The following is a 26,635-nucleotide window of genomic DNA, read 5'->3' as shown; positions in this document are numbered from 1 at the left end:
AAATATGGATCTCTTCCAGTCATCTTGTCAGGTAGCTGTCTTCCAAATTTCTTGGCATAGACAAGTGAGCACTTCCAGCACTGCATCTGTTTGTTGAAACACCTCAATTGGTATTCCATCAATTCCTGGAGACCTGTTTTTTTCCAGTGTCTTCTGTGCATCTTGGACTTCTTCCTTCGGCATCATTGGTTTTTGATCACATGCTGCCTCCTGAAATGGCTGAATGTCAACCAATTCTTTTTGGTACAGTGACTCCATGTATTCCTTCCGTCTTTATTTGATGCTTTCTGTGTTGTTCAATATCTTCCCCGTAGAATTCTTCAATATTGCAACTGGAGGCTTGAACTTTTTTCTTCAGCTCTTTTAGCTTGAGAAATGCCAAGCATGTTCTTCCATTTTGGTTTTCTAACTTGAGGTCTTTGCACCCATAAAAATTACAACCTAGGAAACCCTATGGGGTAGCTCTACTCTATCACATAGGGTCACTATTAATCAGAATCGACTTGATGACACCCAACAGCAACAACAGACAGAGAAGGCCTGATGTTGTAACATGAAGAACAATCATTTACCGAAAGCTATGCCAAAATTATTCATTACCTGGGATTGGTCTTTCACCAGCTAACTCCTACTTACTCCTCAGGTGTCAGCATCTAAGAGATTTTACCGACTCTTGGCCCAGCCTTCTGGAGTGCCCTGTCTTCTCCCAGGCCAGCTGGCTGTAACTTTTGTCTCTCTTCCCTGCTACCCTTTGAGCTCCACAAGAGCAGGCACTGTCTCTGTGCTCCCTGCTGCATCCCTCGCACCTAAGGCAGAGCTACATTCACTCGGTGAAGTGCTACACAGCAGGGAACACGCATACATGCAGCCATCGAGGGTGAACCTAAAAGACGCCATATCATGGGAAAGAGGCACAGTTATTGTCATAGATTGAATTGTGTCCCCCCAAAATATGTGTCAACTTGGCTAGGCCATGGTTCTCAGATTGTGTGAGTGTCAACCATTTTGTGATCTGATGTGATTTTCCCACGTGTTGTAAATCCTACCTTCATGATGTTAATGAGATGAGATTACCGGCAGTTACAGCAATGAGGCAGGATTCCATTTACGAGATTAGATTGTGTCTTAAACCAAACTCTTTTGAGATGTAAAAGAGAGAAGCAAGCAGAGAGACATGGGGACCTCATACCACCAAGAAGCAAGAGCCAGGAGAATAGCGTGTCCTTTGGACCTGGGGTCCCTGTGCTGAGAAGCTCCTTGACCAGGGAAGATTAATGACAAGGACCTTTCCCCAGAGCTGACAGAGAGAGAAAGCCTTCTTCCGGAGCTGGCACCCTGAATTTGGACTTTAGCTGCCTAGACTACGAGAGAATAAACTTCCCTTTGTTAAAGCCATCCACTTGTGGTATTTCTGTCATAGCAGCAGTAGATAACTAAGAGAGTTACTTTGATAAAATCAAAATTAATTTTGAAATTAGGGTACAAAGTCACAGAAATGAACAGAATTTCAAGAAATGAAAAATACGGTTGGAAATTAGAAATTCAGTGTTGTTATTGGGTGCCATCAAGTTGATTCCTACTCATAGCAACCCAATGTGACAGAGAAAAACTGTCCGCTAGGGTTTTCCAGGCTGTAGTCTTTATGCGAGCAGATCGCCAGGTCTTTCTCTTGAGAAGTTGCTGCGTGGGTTTGAATCACCAACCTTTCAGTTAGCAGCCAAGCACTTGACCATTGTGCAACCAGGGCAGTTGGAAAGAATCAGTTAATAGAAGGCAGATGCAAAGAAATTGTCCAGAACACAAGATAAAGAGACGAAAAGAGTCACGCTTACTTAGATGGAGTATGACTCCTATTCAAAATTGAACAATATGTTATTTAGGGAACCAAACATACATCGAAACAATAAAGAGAAGGAAGGGAAAAATCTTCCCCAAATTTGGAATAGTGAAGGAAAGGAGATGGGGGGGAGGGGGGCGGTGCACAGGGGATGATAAAGTTCTTAAAAAAAAAAAATCCCCTGAAGTCCTCTTAAAACCAAACAATAGTTTAGCTTAACTAGTAAAGAATGTCGGCCTTGAGCATTATGCTCTTTTAAGAACTACCTACACAGGATCAAAGTGAGAACAGCAACTGGAAGGATTAGGTAGGAACCTCGGGGGCAGTGAGTTTACGTTAATAGGGGAGGAACAACTCAGAAAAGGAGGGTGAGAATGGTTGCATAACTCAAAGAATATAATCAATGTCACTGAATTGTACACATCGAAACTGTTGAATTGATGTATGCTTTGCTGTGTATGGAAACTCTGGTGGCATAGTGGTTAAGCGCTATAGTTGCTAACCAGAAGGTTGGCAGTTCGAATCCACCCGGCGCTCCTTGGAAACCCTATGAGGCAGTTCTACTCTGTCCTACAGGGTTGCTAAGTAGGAATTGACTTGACGGCACTACTTTTTTTTGTGGCGGAGGGGTTGTTGTGTATATTCTTAACAAAACAAAAATTTTAAAAAACTGATTTGATAGGTGGGTACACTGGTGTTTGTTATGTCATAGTTCTATATATCTTACATACATTTTGCAAACATTCTTTTTCATCTTGTCTCTAGTCAATATTTAATTTGAACAAGCAAACCCAAATGGGTCCTAGGGGTGAGGTGGGGCCAAGACGGCAGAGTAGTCAGACGCTTCCGGTGATCCCTCTTACAAACAAAGACCCGAAAAAACAAGTGGAATGATTATATATATGACAAGCTAGGGGCCCTGAACATCAAAGGCAAAGTTACAAAATCGGCCTGAGCAGCAGGGGGAGGGAGAGACAGTTCAGAAGCAGTGAGAATTGCCGGACCTGACTCGGCAAGAACAAGCGCCCCTCAGGCACAATCCCCTGGTGCAACTATGGCAGGGCTGGTGGTAGTGTTTGGGATGTGGTTTCCTCAGGGAGAGACAGTGAGCCGCACAGCCTACTCACACCTCCAGAATCAGAGAAGAACAGCACTCTCGGCAAAAGCTAAGTACTTGCATTTATTTTACTGTGCCCCTAGCCCCCAAGCTGGCTTCAGTAGCTGTCAATTTCCCTGCACCTGAGATAGGTTCTGCTGTGCATCCTGAGCCATTCTCCTGGCCTTGGAGAAGGAATAAATTCACAATTAGGGGAAAAGATAATCTTCCAACTCCACCAAGCTGGAGAGTTCAGGACAGAAGTGGCTCCTGTCCAGGCACAAATGGTCCGTGGACTTTGAATACCTTTCACCCCTGCATGGACCTGTGTGGGCCCATCTCAGGAGATTAGGCCCCTGTTGGCAGGCTGCAACAGTGTGTATATGCTCTAGTGCTGACTGACTTCAACTGTTTCAGCTGTGTGGCGGAGAGGTGGGTTTCTGATGTTCGACACCGCTTTGCCTACTAAACAGGGTCCTCACCTACCCACATCAGAGGCCTGAGGACTGGTGGCTCCACCCATGTCACGTAGCCACCCGCAACAGGGGTCCAAGGATAAGTGATGCCTCCCAGTCCTTACAACCAAAAAGCATTGGGTGTCCATGGACCAGCTGCAGAACCCACCCACCCGTGTGCTCTAGGGAACAGGGATGCACTTTCCTCACAGACACTTGGGGGACAGTTGTCAGCCCCCTGCCTTGTTCAGAGCATGACTCCCTGCTGTAACCAGATGCCTGTGCTTACACCAATTACCCCTGCCCCTCTAAGACTGTAGGACAGAGCCTGGACCACACACTTGGTTACTGACTACCTGGACACCTGCGCTGAATCCATACAAGAAAAGTGAATGGACTCCTAGGCTCATATACCTGGTAATAGCTCTAGCCATCTGGTGACAGGATGTTAGAGCTTCGAAGGTGAAAATAACCAAGCTAGCTCACTCAAGTAGCCTATTTGGGCATATCAAAACAAAACAAAGCAAGAAGCTAGGACACAGTAAGCAAACATAAAATAAATCAATACAATAACTTATAGATGGCTTGGAGACAACAGTCAATATTAAATCGCATAAAACAGCAAACCATGATCATTTCAACAAGCTCTCAAAACAAAGAATCAAGGAATCTTCCAGATAAAGATTATATTCCTGTAATTGCCAGATGTGGAATACAAAAGATTAATATACAGAACTCTTCAAGCGATCAAGAAGGAGATCAGGCAAAACACAGAACAAGCCAAGGAACACACAGATAGAGCAGCTGAAGAAATTAAAAAGGTTATCCAAGAACATAATAAAAAATGTAATAGGCTGCAAGAATCTGTAGAGAGACAGCAATCAGAAATTCAGATGATTAACAATAAAATTATAGAATTAGACAACTCAATAGAAAGTCAGAGGAAGAGAACTGAGGAAACGGAAGGCAGAATTAGTGAGATAAAGATAAAACACTAGGCACCGATATATTCAAAGAAAAATCAGATAAAAGAAATTTTTTTTTTAAACGAAGAAACCCCAAGAATCATGTGGGACTCTATCAAGAGAGAAATAACCTACGAGTGATTGCAGTACCAGAACAGGGAGGGATAATAGAAAATACAGAGAGAATTGTTCAAGATTTGTTGGCAGAAAACTTCCCTGATATCGTGAAAGATGAGAAGATATCTATCTAAGATGCTCATCAAACTCCACATAAGGCAGATCTCAAAAGAAAGTCACCAAGACATATTATAATCAAACTTGCCAAAACCAAAGATAAAGAGAGCATTTTAAGAGTGGCCAGGGATAAACCAATAGTCACCTACAAAGGAGAGTCAATAAGAATAAGCTTGGACTACTTGGCAGAAACCATGCAGGCAAGAAGGCAATGGGATGACATATATAAAGCCTTGAAGGAAAAAAATTGCCAGCCAAGAATCATATATCCAGCAAACCTGTCTCTCAAATATGAAGGTGAAATTAGGACATTTCCAGATAAACGGAAGTTTAGGGAATTTGTAAAAACCAAACCAAAACTACAAGAAATACTAAAGGGAGTTTTCTGGTTCAAAAATCAATATCAGATATCAACCCAACAGTAGAACACAGGACAGAGAAACCAGATATCAATCCAGGTAGGAGAATCACAAAAACAAATCAAGATAAAAAAGCACTCAAAACAGGGAAACAGCGATGTCATTATGTAAAATATGACATTAAAACAATAAAGAGGAACTAAAAAATGTAGTCATAGATCTTTCATATGGAGAGGAAGTCAAGGTGATATAAAGAAATACAAGTTACGTTTAAACTTAGAAAAATAGGGGTAAATATTAAGGTAACCACAAAGGAGACTAACTATACTACACATCAAAATAAAATACAATAAAAACATAAAGACTCAGCAAAAATAAAATCAATAACAACAAATATGAGGAAAAGACAATATATAAACTAGTCAGCAAAAAAAAAAATTAAGTGGAAAAAAGAAACTGTCAACAACACAAAAAAAAGACATCAAAATGACAGCACTAAACTCAAACTCATACCTATCCATAATTATGCTGAATCTAAATGGACTAAATGCACCAATAAAGAGAGAGAGAGTGGCAGAATGGATTAAAAAAAACATGATCCGTCTATATGCTGCCTACAAGAGACACACCTTAGACTTAAAGACATGAATGGGTCCTAGGTCAGACCTGCTCAGCCCATTATGGCTCCTTTCAAGTGGCCCCTTGGTCCTCGACACCTGTCCTGAGCCACCCGCCCCCTCCCCCTCTCCACTGGGGCTGCAGAACTTGCTTAGGCTGCTGGACAGCAAGCAAGACCAGCTGTGATAGAAGGGACAGCCTGCCCTGTATTCAGTCCACTACTCCATCCCCAGTAGTAGTACCAGTGTTGGAAGCAAGGGGCCTCTTAAAGGAAGACACCCTCAATGACAGAAGTAGGACTGCTTTGTTCTCAAATGGAGCTTGAGGGGGCAGCTCTGGCCAGGGATCTAAGCCCTGAAATGCACGGGACAGTTCAGCTCAACCGGGTCGCCCAAGATACCACAAGTGCTCCCAGTGAGAAAACCATGGCCAAGGTCCCCTACCACACTGGGTTCTCGCCTTCAATGTTCTTATAATATTGTTGAGAAGACATCAAGAAAAGATAATAATGGCAGTGAGAGCAATACATGCATATTAGCTCATTTACTCCTCAAAATAATGACAGATAAGGAGGTCCTACTATTACTCCCATTCAGAGAGGTCAGGTAAATTGCCCAAGGTCACACAGCTGATAAAGGGGTAAAAATAAGATTAGAACCCAGGAAGTTGATAAAAATAAGATTAGAACCCAGGAAGGCTACACCATGGCTTACACCATGGCCAAATATCTCCTTATTAGAAACTCCATCTTGCTTTCTTTAGACACATCATCAGGAAAGACCAGTCCCTAGAAAAGGACATCATGTTTGAGAAAATTCAGAGTCAGCAAAAATAAGGGAAACCATCAATGAGATGGGCTGATACAATAGCCACAATAATGGGCCCAAGCATATTAAAGATGGTGAAGATGGCACAGGACCGGACTACGTTTAGTTCTGTTATACATAAAGTCACTGTGAGTCAGAGCCAACTTGATGGCAAATAACAACATTCCCATTTAAGAGTCCCTGGGCAGATGGTTAATGTGCCGGACTGCTAACTGAAAGGTTGGAGGTTTGGGTCCACCCAGAGGCACCTTGGAAGAAAGGCTTGGTAATCTACTTCTGAAAAATTAGCCATTGAAAACCCTGTGGAGCACACTTGTACTCGGACACGCATGGGTTTGAGTCAACTCGACAACTGGTTTACTCCTATTTCAACAACTGTACATCAGAACTTTAAACTTGGTAGCAGCTGAGGGCAGGAACACTGGTGGCTTTCAGAAGCATAGCAGGGTGGTCAAAGGCAAGCTGAGCTGACTTTGACCTAGACCTTGGGATGAGTCTAGGTCAAAGGTCAGGGAACCAATGCCTACCAGAGCCAGTGAAAGTATGAGGAGGATGGGGTAAGTGCCACCTCAGGGGACAGGCAAATCCCTCAGCTGCAGTCTGGTGGCACCTTATAGGAATGTGGGCTCAATGTGATCAAATCTTCCTTTTCAGAAGGTAGAGATGTGGAGTACTAAGTGTAGTCTCATGATTTTTAAATGTGCACAAATTATTCAGATTTTAAAAAACATCGTATGTCTCAAAGAAGTATATGTAGGAGCTGAGTTTGTGCCTGGGCCACGTGCTAGCCAGGTGAATAGCGTGAGTCAGAGGGCAGAAACATACGACGCATGCAGTTCAGACAGCAGTGGGAAGCCAGGCCTGGCAGAAGTAGCCAGTTTGTGACTCAGAACAGCAGAAATCCAAAATAGATGGAAAGGGCCTTGTTAACTAGTCTGCTATAACAGAAATACCACAAGTGGACGGCTTTAACAAGGAGAAGTTTACTCTCTTCAAGTCTAGGAGGCTAGAAGGTTGAATTTAGGGTGCCAGCTCCAGAGGAAGGCTTTCTCTCTCTGTCGGCTCTGGAGGAAGGTCCTTGTCATCAATCTTCCCCTAGTCTAGAAGCTTCTCAGCGCAGGGACCTCAGATTCAAGGGGCACACTCCCTTCCTGGCTCTTCTTTCTTGGTGGTGTGAGGTCCCTCTTTTCTCTGCTTGGTTCTCTCTTCTGTGTCTCAAAAGAGATTGACTCAAGATACAACCTAAGCCTATAGATTGTGTCCTGCCTCATTAACATAACTGCCTCTAATCCTGCCTCATTAACATCATAACCCAAAAAATTCCAGTGCCGTTGAGTCGATTCCGACTCATAGCGACCCTATAGGACAGAGTAGAACTGCTCCACAGAGTTTCCAAGGAGCGCCTGGTGGATTCAAACTGCCGACCCTTTGGTTAGCAGCCGTAGCACTTAACCACTATGCTAGAGGTTAGGATTTACAACACACAGGATAAATATATCAGATTACAAAATGGAGGACAACTACACAATACTGGGAATCATGGCCTAGCCAAGTCGACACACATTTTTGGGGGGACACAATTCAATCCATAACAAGTCTTGAGAGCTAGAATGAGTTAAAAGTTCTTAGCCTCATCCAGGTAAACAGAGTTCCCATATGGCCCAGTAACTCCACTCTCAGGTATACACTTTAGACAAAGAAAACATATGTCCACACAAATACTTGTACACAAATGTTCACAGCACCACTATTCCTAAGAACCAAAAATGCAGACAACTCAAATGTCCATCACCAGATCAACTGAAAAATAAAATCCACATGATAGAATATTCTTTGACAATAAAAAGGAATGAAGTATGGATACATGTTACAATATAGGTGAACCTTAAAAAAACGCTGAATGAAAGAGGGGCCACAAACAGTATGATTGCATTTATATGAAATGTTCAGAATAGGTAAATCCATAAAGATAGAAAGTAGATTAGTGGTTGCAAGGGGCTGGAGGGTGATGGTGATGAGGATTAAGGGGTGTTATGGATTGAACTGCATCCCCAAAAAATGAATGTCTACTTGGCTGGTCCACAATTCCCAGTATTGTGATGGTCCACCATTTTGTCATCTGATGTGATTTTCCTGTGTGTTGTAAATCCTACCTCTATGATGTCAATGAGGTGGGATTAGTGACAGTTATGTTAATGATGCAGGAGTCAATCTACAAAATTAGGTTGTGTTTTAAGTCAATCTCTTTTGGGATATAAGAGAGAGAAACAAGCAGAGAGACATGGGAACTTCCTACCACCAAGAAAGCAGCACTGGGAGCTTAGTGCATCCTTTGGACCCAGGGTCCCTGCTCTGAGAAGCTCCTAGACCAGGGGAAGATTGGTGACAAGGACCCCAGGACCGACAGAGAGAGAGAGAGCCTTCCCCTACAGTTGGCGCCCTGAATTCGGACTTCTAGCCTCCTAGACTGTGAGAGAATAAATTTCTCTCTGTTAAAGCCATCCACTTGTGTTACAGCGGCACAAGATGACTAAGATAGGGGGTGGGTGATGGCTACAGTGATGGCCGTCAAGCACATTAACCATTTGCTGCTGGGCTTCTTTGTGGGGTGATGAAAATTTTCTAAAAGTGGTTGTGGGATGGACGCACAGCTCTGTGGAGATGCTAAAACCCACCAGGTTGTGCACTTTAGGTGAGTTATATGGTATGTGAATTATATCTCAATGTGGTTGTTAAAAAAAGAACGCTCTTTCCAGCAGGGAAGTGGAGCCATGAGAGGTGCTGCAGGAAGATGAAGCTGCTGGCACCTGCAGGGTGAACTGATGGAGGGGGTGGCGGTAGTGGGACCAACGAGCAGCCTCCGCCGCAGTTGTGGGAAGTCACAGGGCAGGAGCAAAGGAAGGAGCAGTGAAAACGCAGAGACAGCTTTTAGTAGATGAATAAAAATGTCCTGGAGACTGACTAGCTTCCTGAAAGGCAGCCCGGAGCTGTGATCTGAGTGTAGACCCCAGAGCAGGCTGCCCAGTGCACAGCCTGGCTCTGCCACCCATTGATGGTGCCATCTTGGGCAAGGGGTCTCCACCTCGCGAATAAAACAGGAATTGCTCCAGTACCACCCTTGTGGGTGGTTGTGAGGACGGTGAGTTAATGTATACGCAGGGTTGGAACTGGCACATGGTGCACTGATAAATATTGGTTAAGAGCCCCGGTGCTGCAAGCAGAAGATTACAGCCTAGAAAACCCTATGGAGCAGTCCTACTCTGTCACATGGGATCACTATGAGTCAAAAATGACTTGACAGCACTTAACAACAACTTTTATTATCATAGGGGCTGTGAGAGAGGGGATAGCAGACAGGCCACTCAGAGCATGCTGCTATCATTTGGAAATAGAGAAGTTAGAAACAGGAGGTGGCATTTCGTGAGAAAAATGCAATGATGGTTTCAGTTCTAAACCTGCCAAGTCTGAGTGTAGATGGGACATCCAGTGGGATCTCTAGAAGGCAGCAGGGGTGGGGGATACAGGACTGGGACTGAGAAGGCCAAGAAAGCTGGAGAAATACTGGCATTCACCACACCTAAAACGCCATCAATGGCGAAGATCTCATTATCTTATAACCACCGAGCAGAAAAGGGCTGCCAATTCACCTCTGTTACCCCGCCGGTGGCAAGACGAATCCAACTTCACAGATGTTCAAACATGAACAAAGGTGTGTCTTAGAATCAGTGAACTACAATAGATTTAAGAGTATAAAGAGAATAGTTAAACTTTGAGGAGAGATGCATTTTTGATGGAGAGTCTGGGGAAAGCAGCCGAGTCCTTAAAAGCCCTGTTAGCTGCTTACTATTCATTAGTTTAGCAAATCCCTCAGTGGCCCTTCTCCTATTTTTATCCCATCTCAGTTGGTGGGGAGAATGCATTCCATGGGTTTACTACCTGCTGTGCAGAAGAGGGCTTCCTTTATTCCTTAATTTCAAGCTTCAGGGGTGCGCACGTGTTTAACACAGCCTATAGATTTATGGACTTGGACCCTTTTCTCCATTAATCCTGTCTTTTCAGAGCTTAAGTGCAGTGACCAGACCCGGCCTGGCACTTCCCGGCAGAGGCTGCCAAGCACAAGGACAGGAGCTAGGGGGCCAGCCCTCCTGGTGAAATGGAGCCCTGGTGGTGCAGTGGGTAAGCACTCAGGTGCTAACCGAAAGGTGTAGCTATTTGAACCCAACAGCTGCTCTGTGGGAGAAAGCTGTGGCAGTTTGCTTCCATAAAGATTTACAGCCTTGGAAACCCTATGGGGCAGTTCTACTCTGTCCTATAGGGTCACTCTGAGTCGGAATCAACTCCATGGGAAAGGGTTTCCTCCTGGTAATGGCCAATGTGTTGATTTTTTTTCTAGTTACCATAGTATTATAGGCTGATTTTTCCTGAGAAGTATCTATATTGACTCTACTACACTCTCCTAGGTTGAAAATGGAAAGTTAAAGCCCATCAGTGTATGAACAAGGCGGGGAAAAAGCACAATGGGGAGAAACAGCCTCATACACTTGGTCTTATCAAGTCCTGGGCTTGTCCAAGACCATAAGGAGGGAAGCCCCCCAAGTCATGCTGCCCCCAAAACCTCATGGGGTAGTATCCCATGGAAGGTGAGAGAGAGGTGTTCAAAGAGCCTTTGTAAGCCCACCAAATTGATTAAGACAAAGGAAACAGTCACGCCCAATGCGAAGGTAAAGGAATACTGTTACGTAAAAAAACAGTCTGATAAGAGGGAACAACAGCAATAAAGTAGTTTTTATCCTTTGGCCTAGTAATTTCACTTCGGAAGTATACTTAAACGGCAAATATTCTTTGGAAATGCTCATGGGGAAAATGTTCCAGAAGCAGATAGTGGTGAAGGTCGCTCAGCTTTGCGAAGGTACTAAAATCCACCGAATTTTACAGTATGTGAATTCCAGCTCAGTTTTTTAAAAAGCTCATAAAGTACTACTTAAAATAGCAAAAACTATAATAGAATAATACCTAATAATAGAACAATGCATAATCTGTGGTACAGACAGAACTGAGCAGAGATATAGATATTAAAAGGTATATATGATGCAGATGACCAGTACATGGAAATTCAAATATGTATGTATGCACGCGTATGTGTGTGTGTGTGTGTGTATATGTGAAATAATATTAACTGAAGTATGGACATAGATGTATGTGACAGACCAATGACAGGTCCCTAAATAATCCAATATAAGTCGATACATATAAATCACATGGCACTCGGAGAGACTGCAAGAACATTGCCTCTTTCTCTCCTTGCAAACTTGGAAGGATAAGGGCATTTCCATTTGTAAAGCATTTCCGTGTACATTATCTGATTTTATCCTTCAAGCAACCCCAGGAGAGAGGGAGCAGGGCTTATCTTTTTTACAGGAGCTGTGCTGAACGTCACAGCCCTCAGAGCTGGGACCAGAAACTTCTTCCCCAGGTCTCCACAGTGTGGAAGATCCACTTTTCCCAGCAAAAACATGTTTAGAAAAAAAAAAAAAGAAAAACAACAACTCAACTGCCAGCTGCAATCCCTACCAACACCTTCTAGGATGACTAAAAATAAAAGAGATGGGGGTGCAGAGAGAGCCGGGTGCTGGCTGGCCTGTGCTCTCTGGGGTCAGGCGGGCAGCTGCGCCGGGTTTACCTTGCAGACAGGCGGCAGACGGTGGGAGGGGAGGCAGCTGGTGTGGGACTGAGGGCCCTGCAGCCTTGGCCCTTGGTGATGGGCACTGCTCGGTCTTCCCGCCCGCAGAGAACAGGCATCCTGCTCCTTTCCCCAAAGCTGCAGGAGACCCTCCCAAACAGGGCCAGCCTTACCAGCCGCAGGAAGTCTCCCTCCTTCCCAGAGGGGAAACAGGCAGCAGAGGACGGCCCTTGCCTACACACTGGAAGGAAGGCCAAGTGCTGGGGTCTGGCCAGATTGGGAGGCTGTAATGTGCAGTGGACAGAAGCTTGGGTTCTAGGGCCACAGACAGGGTGGTTCAGGTCCCAGCACTCTCAGAAGACAAGGCATCCTGGCGAGAGAGCCGAACCGTGGTCCGCTGCCAGCACAGCCCCTCCTGTCTGCAGAGCCCTTCACGCTGGCCACGATGGTAGCCCAGCCAAGGTCACTCCTACTAAGGCCCATGCTGGCCAGGGTGCACAGGGTGTCTGTGGCTCAGGGGCTCAATGGATGGGACTCTCCGGAGGAGCACCTCAGGTCAAACTGAGGGAGCCGGACACCTGCAGTGGTTGAAGGATGGCTTCTTCCTCCACTCCCCCTGCCCCGCCCCCGCCTGTGCAGTAGCCTTGACTCTGCGGCAAACTCCTCTGGGCCAGAGACTGCAGCAGGGACAAAAGAAATCCTCACACACAGCCAGGAGGACGCAGTGGGGAAGCCACTTCCACCCATGTGGTGTGTGTGAGTGGGGCTGGAAGGGGCCCTGTAGCAGCTCTGGGTTGGGACAGCTCTGCTTCCCTGACCTGGCACGCTGCCCCTGCCATCTCCAGCTCTCAGGGTGGCGGTCAAGGCTGCCACTGGGGCCAGCCAGGTGCCTCCCCCTACCCCTGCACAGGAGTTGTCAGGGCTGCACACCTGCAGCAGGAAGGAAGAACAAGCAAAGCGTGTGGTGAGGCAGAGTGGCCCTCTTGGACTTTGCCCTCTGCTGACGTTCAGGCTGCTGCCCTCTGGATCCCGCCTGGGAGACTTGCCGGGCACACGCTGTCCCACTGCAGCAGCACTGGCCTCTGAGTTCACCCAGTGCCAGCAAGACACTGCGTCCCTCCCATTCTGCCACACTGGACAGGGCTCACGGCCGCAGGCTGGGCTGCAGAGCCTCAGCTCTTGCGCTCTCTCTCCAACTTGACTACAGGGTCTGTAAGGGCCCATCCTTACAGAGCAGGAACAGATGGGACAGTGTGGATCAGGGCTGGACCACCACAGTGGCACCAGGCCACCTTCTCAGGCCTCATGTCCAATGCACATCCTTCTAGGCCACAAGGCCAAGCAGCCAGAGAAAGAGGGGGAACTCCTGCTGCGGCTGGGGCATCCCGCATCCAGAGGTCATGAGCACAAGCATGTGGCATGAGCACAGCAGCAGGAAACCATGCCCTGTTGTCACCTGTTCTGGGCCGGGGCTGGCCAGGAGACCCGGTCCCCAGGACAGTGTTGTCCTACTGGCCATCTCGGCCAAGGGCAGTGGGCTGAACTAGCCTACAAGCCCCACAGAATGGGCTGATTCCAGCCATCTGCCCGGCTGTCTCCTTTTGCCTCTAGGCTGAAGGCTCAGAGCCCAGCTGAGCAAAAACCACTCTGCTCAGAGGACTAGAAGCAGTGTGACCCTGTCCTTCAAACACCTATGCCCACAGGCCAAGGCAGATAGCGGCATGGTGTAGCCTTAAATCAGGGCTTCAGGTGCCTATCCCTCTGGACCTCAGAGATGACCAGCCCAGGCTGTTATGCAGCTGTTCAAATCCAAGACCCTCCTGCCTCAGGCATGTCTGGGCCAGCAGACCTGCCAGGTCCCTGCCTGTCTTTCTGTCTTGTCTCCTGTTTTCCTTTCTCCAAAATCCAAAGGTACTTTTGCTAGGATAATCAGGCCTGCAGTCTGCCTAGCTCCTGGCTCCACAGGGCCCTGCAAAGAAATCCACAGATGACACCAGATTCCAAGAAGGAAATGGGGTAGGAGGATTGGAAGAAATGAGAGGCAGGAGTGCCAACTGGTAACTCCAGGCATCATGGCTCCTCCCTAATCCACGGTGGGCACAGGAAAGAGCTGCTGGAAAGGGGGAGGTGAGGGGCCCTGGCCTCCTAGCCCTGCAGGTGACTGGGCCGAGTCCAGCAGAGAGAGGCACTGGCACCAACAACCTGCCCCCAGCAGCAGGGGTGGCGTGGCACCCTCCTGCCTGCTCAGGCTCTTGGCGGCAGATCTGAAGCTCACCCCTCTTTGGAGGAAGCAAGGGCAAACCAGCACACCCTCCCACCAAGACGTTAGACCCACACGGCACACCAGGCACCCTGGCTGAGCCCACGCTGAGGAGCCACAGCGGGAGATCTGGAGATCCCCGAGAGCCACAAAGGCTCACAGCAGTGGGAGAAGACCCCTCTTCTGAGATGTGCTCCAGAGTGGAGAAACCCTACTCCTTCTCAGACAGGAATATCATTCAAGGCCTGGATCAGGAGTCCTACCTGCTTCCCCCTGACGCCCTGCATCATTTGTTGTGGGGTCTGTGAGGTGTTGGGGGATGGAGGCTGGATCTTACACCTCTCTGTACAGCTATAGCCCCCCACACAGAGCTTCCAGCCTAAACACACATCAAGGGGTAAAGGGAAGAACACTGAAGAGGGTAACTATGGGAAGAAGAAGTAAAAAGAAGAAAAGGAAAAGAGAAGGAGACACACCCTCTGGTTTCCCCACCCCCAGGTCTAAGGATTGGGACCACACCCTTCCTGGCCATGGGCGCCCATGTGTATGGATGGGGGTGTGGCCTCTGGGTCCCACCCCTCCAGCTGCAGAAAGCAGTCCCAGGGGTAGGTTGGTCACTCAGGCTGTGCTGGCTGCCCAGCGTGACGGTGCAGAGCTGGGTGCTGGAGCCAGCCTGCCTGCCCTGGACCCAGGCTACACCACTCAGTGCGAGCAAGACCCTGAGCAGGTTACCAAACTTCATCTGTCAGAGGAGCTAATAATAGTAACTACCGCAGATGTTGTGTGTGTGTGGGGGGGTGACATACACAACAGGAATCAGCTTTTACTTCTATTGGGTAAGACCCCTTGCTTTTAATATATGCAGTCAGTGCTCAAAGACGTGATGCAAGCACAGAATGTCCGCACTCAAAGGGGCTTGGCTATCATTATCTACATAGCCTGCTCATCTCGCAGATGAGGAATCAGAGTCCAGAGAGGGCAGAGCCATGAGAGGTGACCCGGCTAATGGCAGAGACAGGTGTCACGTGGGTCTCCTGACTCAGGGTGGGCACTGCTCCCGCGGCATTGATACAGCACGTCCCAGTGGGCCAGGTACCAGAGAACAGGCCCTTCCTGGAGCCCAGTCTGGTGGAATAGCAGCCTGAACATGCATAATACAAGTGTAACACTCTTGCAGGGCTGTGAGGGGGTACATGGAGCCACGAGCAATGCAGGGGAGCAGACCTCGTCAAGATGGTCAGCAAAGGTCTTCTCAAGAGAGTGACAACTGAGCTGAGAAGAGGATGGAAGGTGAGGAGGAGGTCAGGAGAAGGGTACCGCTTGTGTGAAGAACAAAAGACTGAGAAGCAACAGCCTAGGGCCCAGGCAGCAACACAGAGCACAGCCTGAGGGAGGCTGGACAGGTCAACAGATCAGGGCCTCGTGGGTCTAAGAGCAACGGGAAGCTGCAAAGTAATCGGTCCCTGAGATGTTACCTCCTCAGGGCCCCTGGGAGCCCAGAACAGTCTCAAACCCCACGTTGTACTATGCCAACATTCCTGGGTCTGTCCATGGCTGGTGCCAGTCTGACTGGTTCCAAGAACCTCCTCAGGCCTCCCTCTCCCCTCTGACTTTCCTGAGATCTCCTTGTCTGCTGGGATCATCCCCTTTCTCCTCTTTTCCTGACCCAACCACAGGTCTTCCAGGCCCAGATGAGCTGCTGCTGTCCTCTCCCTGAGCTCCCTCCAGTCCTTATGGTCTTTACCACACCCAGTAAAACTCAGGTTAATGTCCAGTATTTATGGCTGGTTAGTTGTTCCGAGTGTCCATGCCAAGTTCACATAACTGGACGGTACGCTCCTGAGGGCGGCAGTGCCTCAGGCTTTGCCAGCAGGCACCTGGGTTGAACACGGCCCCACAGCTGGGCACACAAGAGTCCTAGAGGGAGGCCACACACCAGAAGAAAATGTCCCTCTGACCAACGGTGGAGCCTGGCTGACCCTCCAGCGCAGTGGGCAGACGCCTCCCCACAGACCCCAGCCTGGCAGAGCCCTGGGACCCCTCACACACCTTCCGCGTCCACTGTCTCCTTCAGGATTATCTCCACCCGCTCGACATGGTGCCGGCTCCAGAGGTGGTCAAAGGCCTTGCGGTTCTGGTCTCGGAATGGCAGGATCTGGGCCACGGCCTGTCGGAGAAGAAGACTGGTTGTGCTCCAGACCCTTCTTGGGATGAAGAAAGACTCCTCACTCCAAGGGGGCGTCAGCCTTGCTAGTTCCTGCTTGGAGGAGAAGGTGCTATCTGGCTCAGGCACTCCTGGGTGTCAGGGCTTCACAGCTCAGAGAAGTTCCCCCAAAATCTTAAGTGACCTCCACAGGGTTACCAGCTTTTTATTTTGCCAAGAAAGAAAGATATTTAAAAGTTTCTATCTTCCATTACCATCAACTTTTCATAAATGGGAAGATATTTTGACACCAACAATGTAGCAAGAAAACCTTCAAGTTGAATACATTCAGTACTTTTCCTCATTTTGCCTTAAATGAGTGGAAACTTCCCCAGGACAGGCACTGGTCTGAGGACCACCATTTTGGAACCACTGCTGTGGGTAACTCCAGAGAGGGTTGAGTGGAAAAAATGCCTCTCTCCTAGAGAATTACCTGGGCCCCACGTGACCTGCGTTCACCAAATATGCTTTACCAGGCATTGCTCCTGGGGATCCTTATACCAACATTTTCTAACAATGAGGTAGGTATTATCACTGTGGTGCAACAGACAGGAAAGTGAAGTCAAGGGCTTGTCAAAGCCCAAATGAGAACCCAGACTAGTGGCTGCTGACCCAGGGCCAATGCCAGATCTCCTGGTGAATCAATATAAATGCCTCCACCCTGCTGCCCACCCCCATGACCCTGGGCTCACCAGCCTGCTCAGGACCAGAGAACACAGGCTGGTGAGTTCTCAGCTGGGCTTCACCGCAGATGCCGTGGAAGGGCTCCGAGGGCACGGTCAGAGTGAACTGGCCAGCTGAAGGTTAGCCCCAGGCTCCTGCTTCACAGCCTGGCATGGTTTTAGGGCCCCTTCTCCCTGCTATTCAGATTTAAGATCTTGTTACCAGCCATCTGGCTCAAAAAGGGGCTCAGGAAGAAAAAAAGAGCAGATGGGTGCTGAATAAGAAGGCTAATTCTAATTCCCACTGCATACCCAACTGGAAGCTGATCCAGACACCAGAGTCGCAGGGCCACACCTCGGTAGAGGACACATGGCAACCCTGATTAATCAGAAACCAGAACCCAGGCCCTGGCAGGGGACCCAAGAGGGCAGGGCTACACAAAAGAACAGTCTCTGCTAACAAGGCTGGACACGTGGATAAGGACCAAGCTGCCTTGTCCTTGCTGTTCACTGCCTTTCCTTTCCCACCTCACTGCCCACCACCCTCAAGGAGACTGTGAGAACTCAGGTTTCACCATGCCTTCAGGCCTGTTGATGGGGTCTACCTGTAGCCAGTTCACCCCAACCCTGGTAGGCCCCTGGCTGAGGCTCACCTGCTTGCCAAGGTAATGGTCCACCCGGTACATCTCCTCCTCTCGGAAAAAGCTCCCAAGTTCTGTGGCCAGCTGCTGGGCTGAGTCGTGGTCGTGGCCAAAGGGTTTCTCAAGGACAACCCGCAGCCAGGTGCCTGGGCCCGGGCGGCAGCTACTGTTGATGTTGCGGGCAATGTCTGCATAGGCGAAGGGAGGCACTGAGAAATAGAAAATCCTGCCAGCCTCCCGGAGGCCTTCCTGTTGGACCTGTGCCTCAATGTCCCTGCTCAGGGCCTGATAGTCTTCAGCCGTCTTCAGCTGGCGGTAATGGCTCAGCTGTAGGAACTGGTCCTTGAGCTCAGTGCAGTGATCGAGGGCCATGTCCTGGTGGCAGGAGAGGGTCTCCAGAGCCTTGTCCATGAGCTGCTGGCCCTCCGTGGGGGCTGTCAGGGCAGCCCCATGGAAGCTGAAACTGTGGCCCTTCCCTGCCTCGTCCAGGTAGAGCTGGAACAACCCCTGCCACAAGTACTTTCGGGCTAGGTCCCCAGTCGCTCCCAGAAGGATTATGGAGACATGTCCCTGGAGCTCCTGGGCCTGCAGGCAGCTCAGAAGGGCTGTGCACATTGCCACTATGAGCATCCTCCAAAAGCCTGGGTACCTGGTGGACACGGGAGAGATGGACAAGGAACAAGGAAGGATCAGACACGGTTCAGGTGGCTGTGATGGGAAAGTAAACACATTTCTAAGGTATCAAATATTTCCTGCCTGGCAAGACACAGCCACGTGTGTCTTAGGAAAATGTCACAGCCCCACAGATTCCCGTCCATCCTCAGGAGCTTGGGTGCCGTGCCAGGACGCCAGGGGGTAGGAAGTGTGTCTGCACACAGGGACTGTGCCCACGAAGGGCATGGACCACCTGCTAGAGATGGACCCTTTTGCTGCCAGGAGCATAGAACATGGCACAAACTACCAGGGAGGCTCATGAGGCTGCTGGGGGCCTAGGACTAGAGCTGTCCACTTTACGACCAAGGCCGGCCCCACCCATGAGCAGAGGTCATCAGGGCCATTGATGCAACCCCAGCCCAGGAATGGTAACAGACCCTTAACCGACAGCTTGGACTGAGAAGATATGATTACTTCCTCCTGCTTCTCTCTACTTTTCCCATGTCTTCAGGGCTCCAAGTACAAAGGGCTGAATAATAATTGCTATCACAGAGGATTAAAAACAGAAACCCTGGAGTCAACTGCCTGAACCTGAATCCCAACTCAACCCCTTACTAGCTGTTTGTCCTTGGAGAAGTTATTTAACCTCTCTGTACCTCAGTTTCCTCATCTGAAATGGGGATAACGGTGGTACTTACATCATAGGGTGGTTATGAGGATGAAATTTGTTAATATTTATAATATTTTTAGTACAGTGCCCACCACCTCCTAAACACTGTATAAGTGGTTGCTATTATTATGGAGGAAACCCTAAGAGATCAGCAGATCAAATCCTCCAAGCGCTCCTTGGAAGCTCTATGGGGCAGTTCTACTCTGTCCTCTAGGGTCGCTATGAGTCGGAATCGACTCAATGGCACTGGGTTTGGTTTGGTTTTGGGTATTATTATTGAATCTAAGTAATAGCAGCAAACACCATGTGAAACACTGAATGCTGGCACATGCCAAACAGTGAACTAAGAACGTATGTCTGCGTTAGATCTCACTGAATCCAGACAAGGATCCTGGAAAGAGCCACATGGAGTGGCTACTATTACAGTGCCCCCTTTTGCAGACGGAAAGACTGAGGCTTAGGTAGGAGAAAGTAGGGGAGCGTGGCCTGAAACCAGGCTCCCTGGTTCCTGAGCTCAGTGGGCGGCAGTTGGTGCCTCCCTGGGGTAAGGCTGGCGTCTTGGCTGTTTTTCTGTCCAGTTTGGAATAGCTGATGGGTAAGAGTCCTAGGGTCTGTCACAAATGCACCAGGTGATCTGTTTATTCTGGGTTTATATTCTCACCAAGGTTGTTCGGCTTAATGGGCTGAACTTTTACTCCATAGCTTCTACCCACTTCTTCCATTTCCCACCACGGCTGGTGCACTCAGGGAAGGGTAGAAGGAAGTGAGGAGGAAAGTAACCCTGGTCAGCAACACCAGCCATCTGCGATCGAGGGGGAAGCGGGGTACTGCCTGAGGGTGGGACTGGTGCAAGGAACTAAGATGGCTGATTTAGCACTTACTATATAAAAAAAAAAAAAAAATTTTTTTTTTTTATGTCACAGGCATTCCACCAGATATAACCCGTTGCCATCGAGTCGATCCCAACCTACAGTGACCCTACGTATTAACAGAGTAGAACTGTGCTCCACAGGGTTTTCTTGGCTGTAACCTTTACAGAAGCAGATGGCCAGGGCTTTCTTTTGCCACGCCCTTGGGTGGGTTCATACAGATAGAACCCCCCCAAAAAAAACCCAAACCCATTGCCATCGAGTCAATTCCAACTCATAGCGACCCTATAGGAGAGAGTAGAACTGCCCCCCATAGAGTTTCCAGGGAGCACCTGGTGGATTTGAACTGCTGACTTTGTTAACAGCCATAGCACTTAACCACTATGCCACCAGGATTTCCAGATAGAGGATTAATAAAATCTCAACAATCTTAGGCTATATAATATGTTATTGTTGTTCATTGCCGTTGAGTCAATTCTGACGCAGGGTGACCCCATGTGTGCAAAGTAGAACTGCTCCATGGAGTTTTCAAGGCTGTGACCTTTTGGAAGCAGATTGCCAGGCCTGTCTTCCGAGGCACCTCTGGGTGGGTTTGAATGGTCAATCTTTTGGTTAGTAGTCAGTGCTTAACTGTTTGTGCCACCCAGGGTTATACAGATAGGGAAATTGAGATTTAAAGAGATAAAAAGTGGCTTATAAAAGGCCATGGTACCCAGACTGCAGAAACTGCCAGTTCACCCTCCCACTCATTCCTTCTCCCTGCAAGAGGGTCAGATCTGCCCCTTAACTGTGACATCTGACCCCCTCCTCCCACTTCTCTCTTTGCTTTTTCTTCCTCTCTCTTGAGATCCAGCCCCAAGATGATTAGTGGCCAAACCAAGATGAGGACACAACAGTGTTTGTGCCAGTGGCAGCAGGACACCAGATATCTGCATGTCAACTCTTCTCGTTAATGGAAGCTTTAGCTGAAGGATCAAGGGACCACTTGAGTGGTCCGCCAGCCTTCCTTTTTCACGCTCCTGCCATCTGTACTCACCTCCAAACCCACAGAGGGGTCACAGGACCACTCTACTTTCTTCTCCTGCTTCCCAATCCCTGCCCTTGACCCTTCGAGAATTTCTCAACTGGAGGGAAGGAAAAGCTGCAAGGTCAGTGCAGGAGAGAGGCAGAGAGAAACCTGAAGCCCAGAGAATAGCCTGGTAAAGGAGGAGCTGCCAGCTGGCAGGCTGAATTCCAGAGCTCTTGAGCAGATCCCGGGAGCCAGGGCTCTAGACTGGTACAAGGGGAGGAGCTCAAGAGCCTCAGAGTGCCTGGGCAAGCAGATGGGGGAGCCCCAAGGGCCAGCACCCCACCCCACCCCAGAAGACTGCAGATAAGTGTGATGAATGGTCACCTGGCCTGAAATGACACCCAGACCTTGATGGGATCCAGTTCTGACTCTGAGTCTTCCCTGCCCACCCCCGTTCCAGGCTCCCAGTTCTCAGGTTCACCTTCCTTATCTCCCACTTACGTCCCCAAATACAAACCAAAGAGACCAGGCATTTCAGCATAGTTGTTTACAAGGGGTTGCAAAACAACCAGGGAACAACTCTTTCCTAAGCTAGAATGTGTGTGCTCGAATTGTTTTTATTATCATGTTTCTCAACCCTTAATGTACATTCCCATCTCCTGGGTATCTTTTTAAAAGGCTGATTCTGATTGAGAAGGTCTGGGGAAGGGGCTGGAGACCGCACTTTGAGTAGCATGGCTATGAAGCAATGGCTCCCCAGCAGAGGAGTGCATCAGAATCAACGAGAAGGCTTTTCAAAACACACACAGCTCGTCTCCTGGTCCCTTCACTCAACGAAACCCTGCTTCAGTAGGTCCAGCATGGGGCCAAACAAGGTATTTCAAAAAAGCCTTGAATGATTTGGATTCGTTTGTCCCCCATTGCCCCCCCCCAGAAAAACTGGATGCCAACTATACCCATTCCTCACTTATCGAGGTGGTTAGGTTCCAAAGACCAGGTCGTTAAGTGAAAACCTGTGTTATCTGAAAATGGAGGTTTTTTTTTTCTGTTTTCAGATAATCCATTTGTCCAGTTTTTTAATTTAGAAAATTCGATCATAAAAATAGTAACAGCTAAGATTTACCGATGTGTCATCGCTGTGATGAGTCCAGTTATGGATCATTCCTCTGTGGAGAAGGAGGTTTGGAGGAGATAAATCTGGATAAAGCCGGCCTGTGTGACTGGAGGGCCCGCGGCTTAACCACTTCACCTTCCTCCTGTGCTGGCTCAGAGTTTCCCTTGCGGAGCCACCTCCAGGGCTCATTCCCACCCCTGCAAGCCCTGCTTTCATGATCCTGGAGCCTGCTCTGCCCTCCAGGCCTGGTGAGTCACTGAGGCAGAGGCTGGCGCTTCTTGTGAGGGCCCTGGGAGCCTGGCCCCGCACCTAGCTTCACCCAGGCGGAGGCTTCAGGCCCATTTCAGCTCACTGTGGGATGTCATTAAATTTGCAAACATTTCTTCCAAATACTCTCTCCGATACCTTTCTTTCCTCTCTTCCCACCCCACAGCAATTTTGAGCTTCAGGGCCTCAGGCTGCATGGCAGCTGGGGACCCAGAACAGGTGCCCCACTGACGCCTGTGCGTCACTCCAGAGGCCATAGCCATAGAGGAGGCCAGCCCTGTATGGCAACTGGATGCAGCGCCTCTGCGGGCAGGTGGAAGCAGAGTGTGGGGGCAGCACAGAGAGCCTTCTAGAGGGAAGGGACACTCCACAACCACTGCCGCCACGCCCACCACCTCGTTAATGTGCAAAATAGCCAGATAGTATTTACTATTTACTATTGTCACAAACGCAAAATATCGATAAATGAGGACTAGGTGTGCTGACAGTCCCATAACAATACCTGATGTTTACTGAGTCGTTGCCGTGGGCCAGGCGCTGAGCCAGATGCTTCAGATGCCTGTCTCGAGACTTCCTCCCAACACTGGTGTAATGATTCCCATTTTACAGACGTGTAAGCTGGGAGGTGAGATAGACTGCCAAGTCACAAAGTCCAAGACCCTGGTCACTAGGCTACACGGCTTCCTTAGTTGAGTAGAGGAACATGGTGCCATGGTATTTGGGTCAGAGCCGAGTTCAAAGTCATTCCCTAGCTGTATGACTTAATTAAACCAGCATATCAATTTGGGTCCATGTTTCTTCATCTGTAAAACTGGGTGTGACGGATTGAACTGTATCCCCCAAAAATGTCTGTCAACTTGGCTAGGCCATGGTTCCCAGCATTCTGTGATTGTTCACCGTTTCGTAATCTGATATATTTATCCTGTGTGTTATAAATCCTAACCTCTATGATGTTAATGTGGCAGGTTAGAGGCAGTTATGTTAATGAGGCAGGACTCAATCTATAAGAGTAGGTTTTGTCATAAGTCAATATCTTTTCAGATATAAAGGAGAGAAGGGAGCAGAGAGACAGGGGATCTCGTACCACCAAGAAACAAGAGCCAGGAGAACAGAGCATCTTTTGGACCCACGATCCCTGCACTGAGAAGCTCCTCGACCAGAGAAGACTGATGACAAGGGCCTTCCCCAGAGCTGACAGAGAGAGAAAGCCTTCCACAGGAGCTGGCATCCTGAATTCAGACTTCTGGCCTCCTAGGCTGTGAGAGAATAAACTTCTCTTCGTTAAAGCCATCCGCTAGTGATATTTCTGTTATAGCAACACTAGATGACTAAGACACTGGGCTAATACCACCAACCTAAATGAGAGGCGGTAATGCATGTGACAAAAACTCTATACAGATGTTAATTAAGTTAATGAAATACAAAGTGCCTCCTGGCCCCAAGGGTGGCATAATGCCCTGGCTGTCAGGACAAATGCTATCTGTGCAGCTCCCTCCCTTCCCAGGGCTACAGCACTAAGAACAAACCCTGGTATTTGCATACCACTCCCCCCTACCCACTAGTTCTTATACCCTGCCCTGGGGCTATCCTCCCTGTGCCCAGACAGGAAACAGGCTGGCCCAAAACCGGTTGCAGTTGAGCTGACCCTAATAGGACAGAATAGAACTGCCTCGTTGGGTTGCCAAGAAGCAGCTGGTGGATTCGAACTCCTGATCTTTTGGTTAGCAGCCAAGCTCTTAACCACTGTGCCACCACAAGAAGTCCAATTAAGTCAGAGTCAGGAAAAGCATGCCGGCCTCTGAACTAGAGGCGAGGTAACAGGAAATCCATCATGGCTCCAACATATCCACCTGCAGCCCAAACCTCCCCACTCACACTGCAGAGCTTCCACTTTTCAAAGTTTTTTCCTGTAGCCTTTCTCCCTCCTGCCTCCACGCCTGCTCTAAGAGGAAGATAAAATACACACACAAAAGTCCGAACCCGTTATCGTGTGGATTCTGCCTCAGGGTGAACCCATGTGTTACAGAGTAAAACTGCTCCGTAGGGTTTTCTTAACTGTAATCTTTACAGAAGCTGATTGCCAGGCTTTTCTTCCGTGGCAATGCTGGGTGGGTTCAAGGTGCCAACCTTTAGGTTAGTCAAGCACAACATCTTGTGCCACCAAGGAAATCTTGAAAAATCACAAATTTGAATTTAGCCTAAAAGCATGGAGGTAGTCCTTCAGCAGCTGACCCTGTGATGACTCTCTTCTACTTTTAATAAAATGAATACGAAAACCCTGGTGAAAAATTTAAGAAGCTGTAGGAGAGGAAGCACAGTGTATTAGATTGGGAATTGGGCTATGGGGATTCTTGTCCAGACCGTAATGCTAAACAACCACACAACTTTGGACAAGTCACTTAACTGGGCTGGGTCTTGGTTTCCTAATCTGAAATGAGGAAAATGGGCCAAAGGATGCGTATGATATTTTGTTTTATTGCCCCTAAACCCAAACCAATTGTCATTGAGTCATGGTGACCCCACTTGTGCAGAGTAGAACTGAGCTCCATAGTTTTCAAGGCTGTGGCCTTTTGAAAGCAGATCTCCAGGCCTTTCTTCTGAGGTACCTATGGGTGGATTTGAACCACCAACCTTTCAGTTAATAGTTCAGTGCTTAACCGTTTATGCCACCCAGGGACTCCTAAGTCCTATGTTCTCCAAGGAAAGAAGATGTTGTTGTTGCTAGATGCTGTCGAGTCATTTTCAACTCATAGTGACCCCATGTGACAGAGGAGAGCTACCCCATAGGGTTTTTGTGGCTGTAATCTTTACGGAAGCAGATTAACAGGTCTTTCTCCCATGGAGCAGCTGGGTGGATTCAAACTGCCAAACTTTTGGTTAGCAGCCAAACACTCAACCGTCTGCGCCACTAGGGCTCCTGGAAAGGAGACGGCCACCCTAATATCAGGGAAGACACCTTTGGATTTTTTATAAGTTGAGCGCTTGGAGCCTTAGACCTATGCAGCAGGACAGGCAAAGACAGGACTAATATACCAAGCAATGAGCTAAAATACAAGGATAACTGGGCATCACTCAGAAGTTAAGATAAAATTCTTTGAAGCTATAACTTAAGAGCGTGGCAGATGTGATTTCACTTACGGCAATTCTAACTCAACAGAGCTGCCAGAAATACGCCACACTAGAAAGTGTGATGCCGTGGGGTCATCCTCTAGGTAGGCACAAAAGATGTTTTTCTGACAGGCTCCCTCGGCGTTTGGGCTGATTCTGGGCACCCACACACGGTCCAGGGCACCCTTCACTGCCCTAACTCCGAATCTGAGAGGTTCCCACCAGCTTTCTATCCTGGGAGACTCACCTTTTAAAAACGGGCTCTGCCACCATCGCAAAACCTGTGAATACTGGCTTGGCCAGCCAGAGGGTTCGGATGGAAACGAGGGTTCCGGTCTTTGTTTTCACCCCAGCGAAGGAGGCAGGCCTGGTCAGCAGCCACCAGCGTCCTTGACCAGCCCCAGGCAGCTCAGCTTGTGCAGGGGCTCCAGCAGCAGAGCAGGTTCTGGTCAACCACAGGATGCAGCTTGGAGCCTCTATTCCCGGCAGCAAGGGGCGGCAGAAAGGAGCTGGGGGTGAAGGTCAGTGGCCGCCGCTGCCAAGTCCCTTTCCCAACACCACATTGCACCTTGACCTCTGCCTACAAAGGGATGATGAATGGAAATTTTCTTATGGTCACAGCCCATGAGTTTGGAATTTTTAAAAGAATGCGTGGGAGGAAAACGAGTTCAAACTGGAGATCATCTTAACTAAGCACAAGGAATTGCCCAGTCCCTGTTTCACAAGCCATCTCAAGTACTTTTCCTGCCCTCTTTGCTTCTACATCTGGCCCATCTGTGCCAAACACATCAATGAAGACACAAGTCAAACCCCTTGTCAGTGAACTCTGACCTGCATTCAGTTCCCTCAGGGCTGGACTGGGGACACAAGAAACACGATCAGGCTCTGCTGTCAGTAATCACTGCCGTGGAGTCGATTCTGACTCTCGGCGACACTACAGGACAGAGCAGAACTGCTCCATAGGGTTTCCAGGGCTGTCGCTGTGTTGGAATCAACCTGATGCAATCAGGTTTGGTTTTTCATCTTTACAGAAGCAGACTGCCACATCTTTCTTCCACGGAGCAGCTGGTGGGTTCAAACCGCCAACCTTTCGGTTAGCAGCCAAGT

The 26,635-nt window shown here is 48.5% G+C and overlaps 1 protein-coding gene across 15 annotated transcripts in view; it reads right to left on the bottom strand.

The window, feature by feature from the left end:
* Positions 1-26,635, bottom strand: part of H6PD (hexose-6-phosphate dehydrogenase/glucose 1-dehydrogenase) — a 44,475-nt gene that overhangs the window by 12,964 nt on the left and 4,876 nt on the right. For 14 of the 15 annotated variants that reach the window (XR_010321283.1, XR_010321286.1, XR_010321289.1 and 11 more), the window contains exons 2-4: positions 25,776-26,108; positions 17,850-18,486; positions 16,381-16,498 (exon numbers count right to left, since the gene is read on the bottom strand). Coding sequence is in view for 2 of the 15 variants with exons in the window: in XM_064281225.1 (XP_064137295.1) it covers positions 16,381-16,498; positions 17,850-18,486; positions 25,776-25,801 (781 nt within the window). In the remaining 13 variants the exon portion in view is untranslated. The remainder of the gene's footprint in view (positions 1-16,380; positions 16,499-17,849; positions 18,487-25,775; positions 26,109-26,635) is intronic. The other variant, XM_064281227.1, reaches the window with a different exon arrangement.

This window comes from Loxodonta africana, chromosome 3, assembly GCF_030014295.1.
Source record: "Loxodonta africana isolate mLoxAfr1 chromosome 3, mLoxAfr1.hap2, whole genome shotgun sequence".
NCBI classification, from domain to species: domain Eukaryota; kingdom Metazoa; phylum Chordata; class Mammalia; order Proboscidea; family Elephantidae; genus Loxodonta; species Loxodonta africana.
This window is presented reverse-complemented; position numbering and strand designations above follow the sequence as displayed.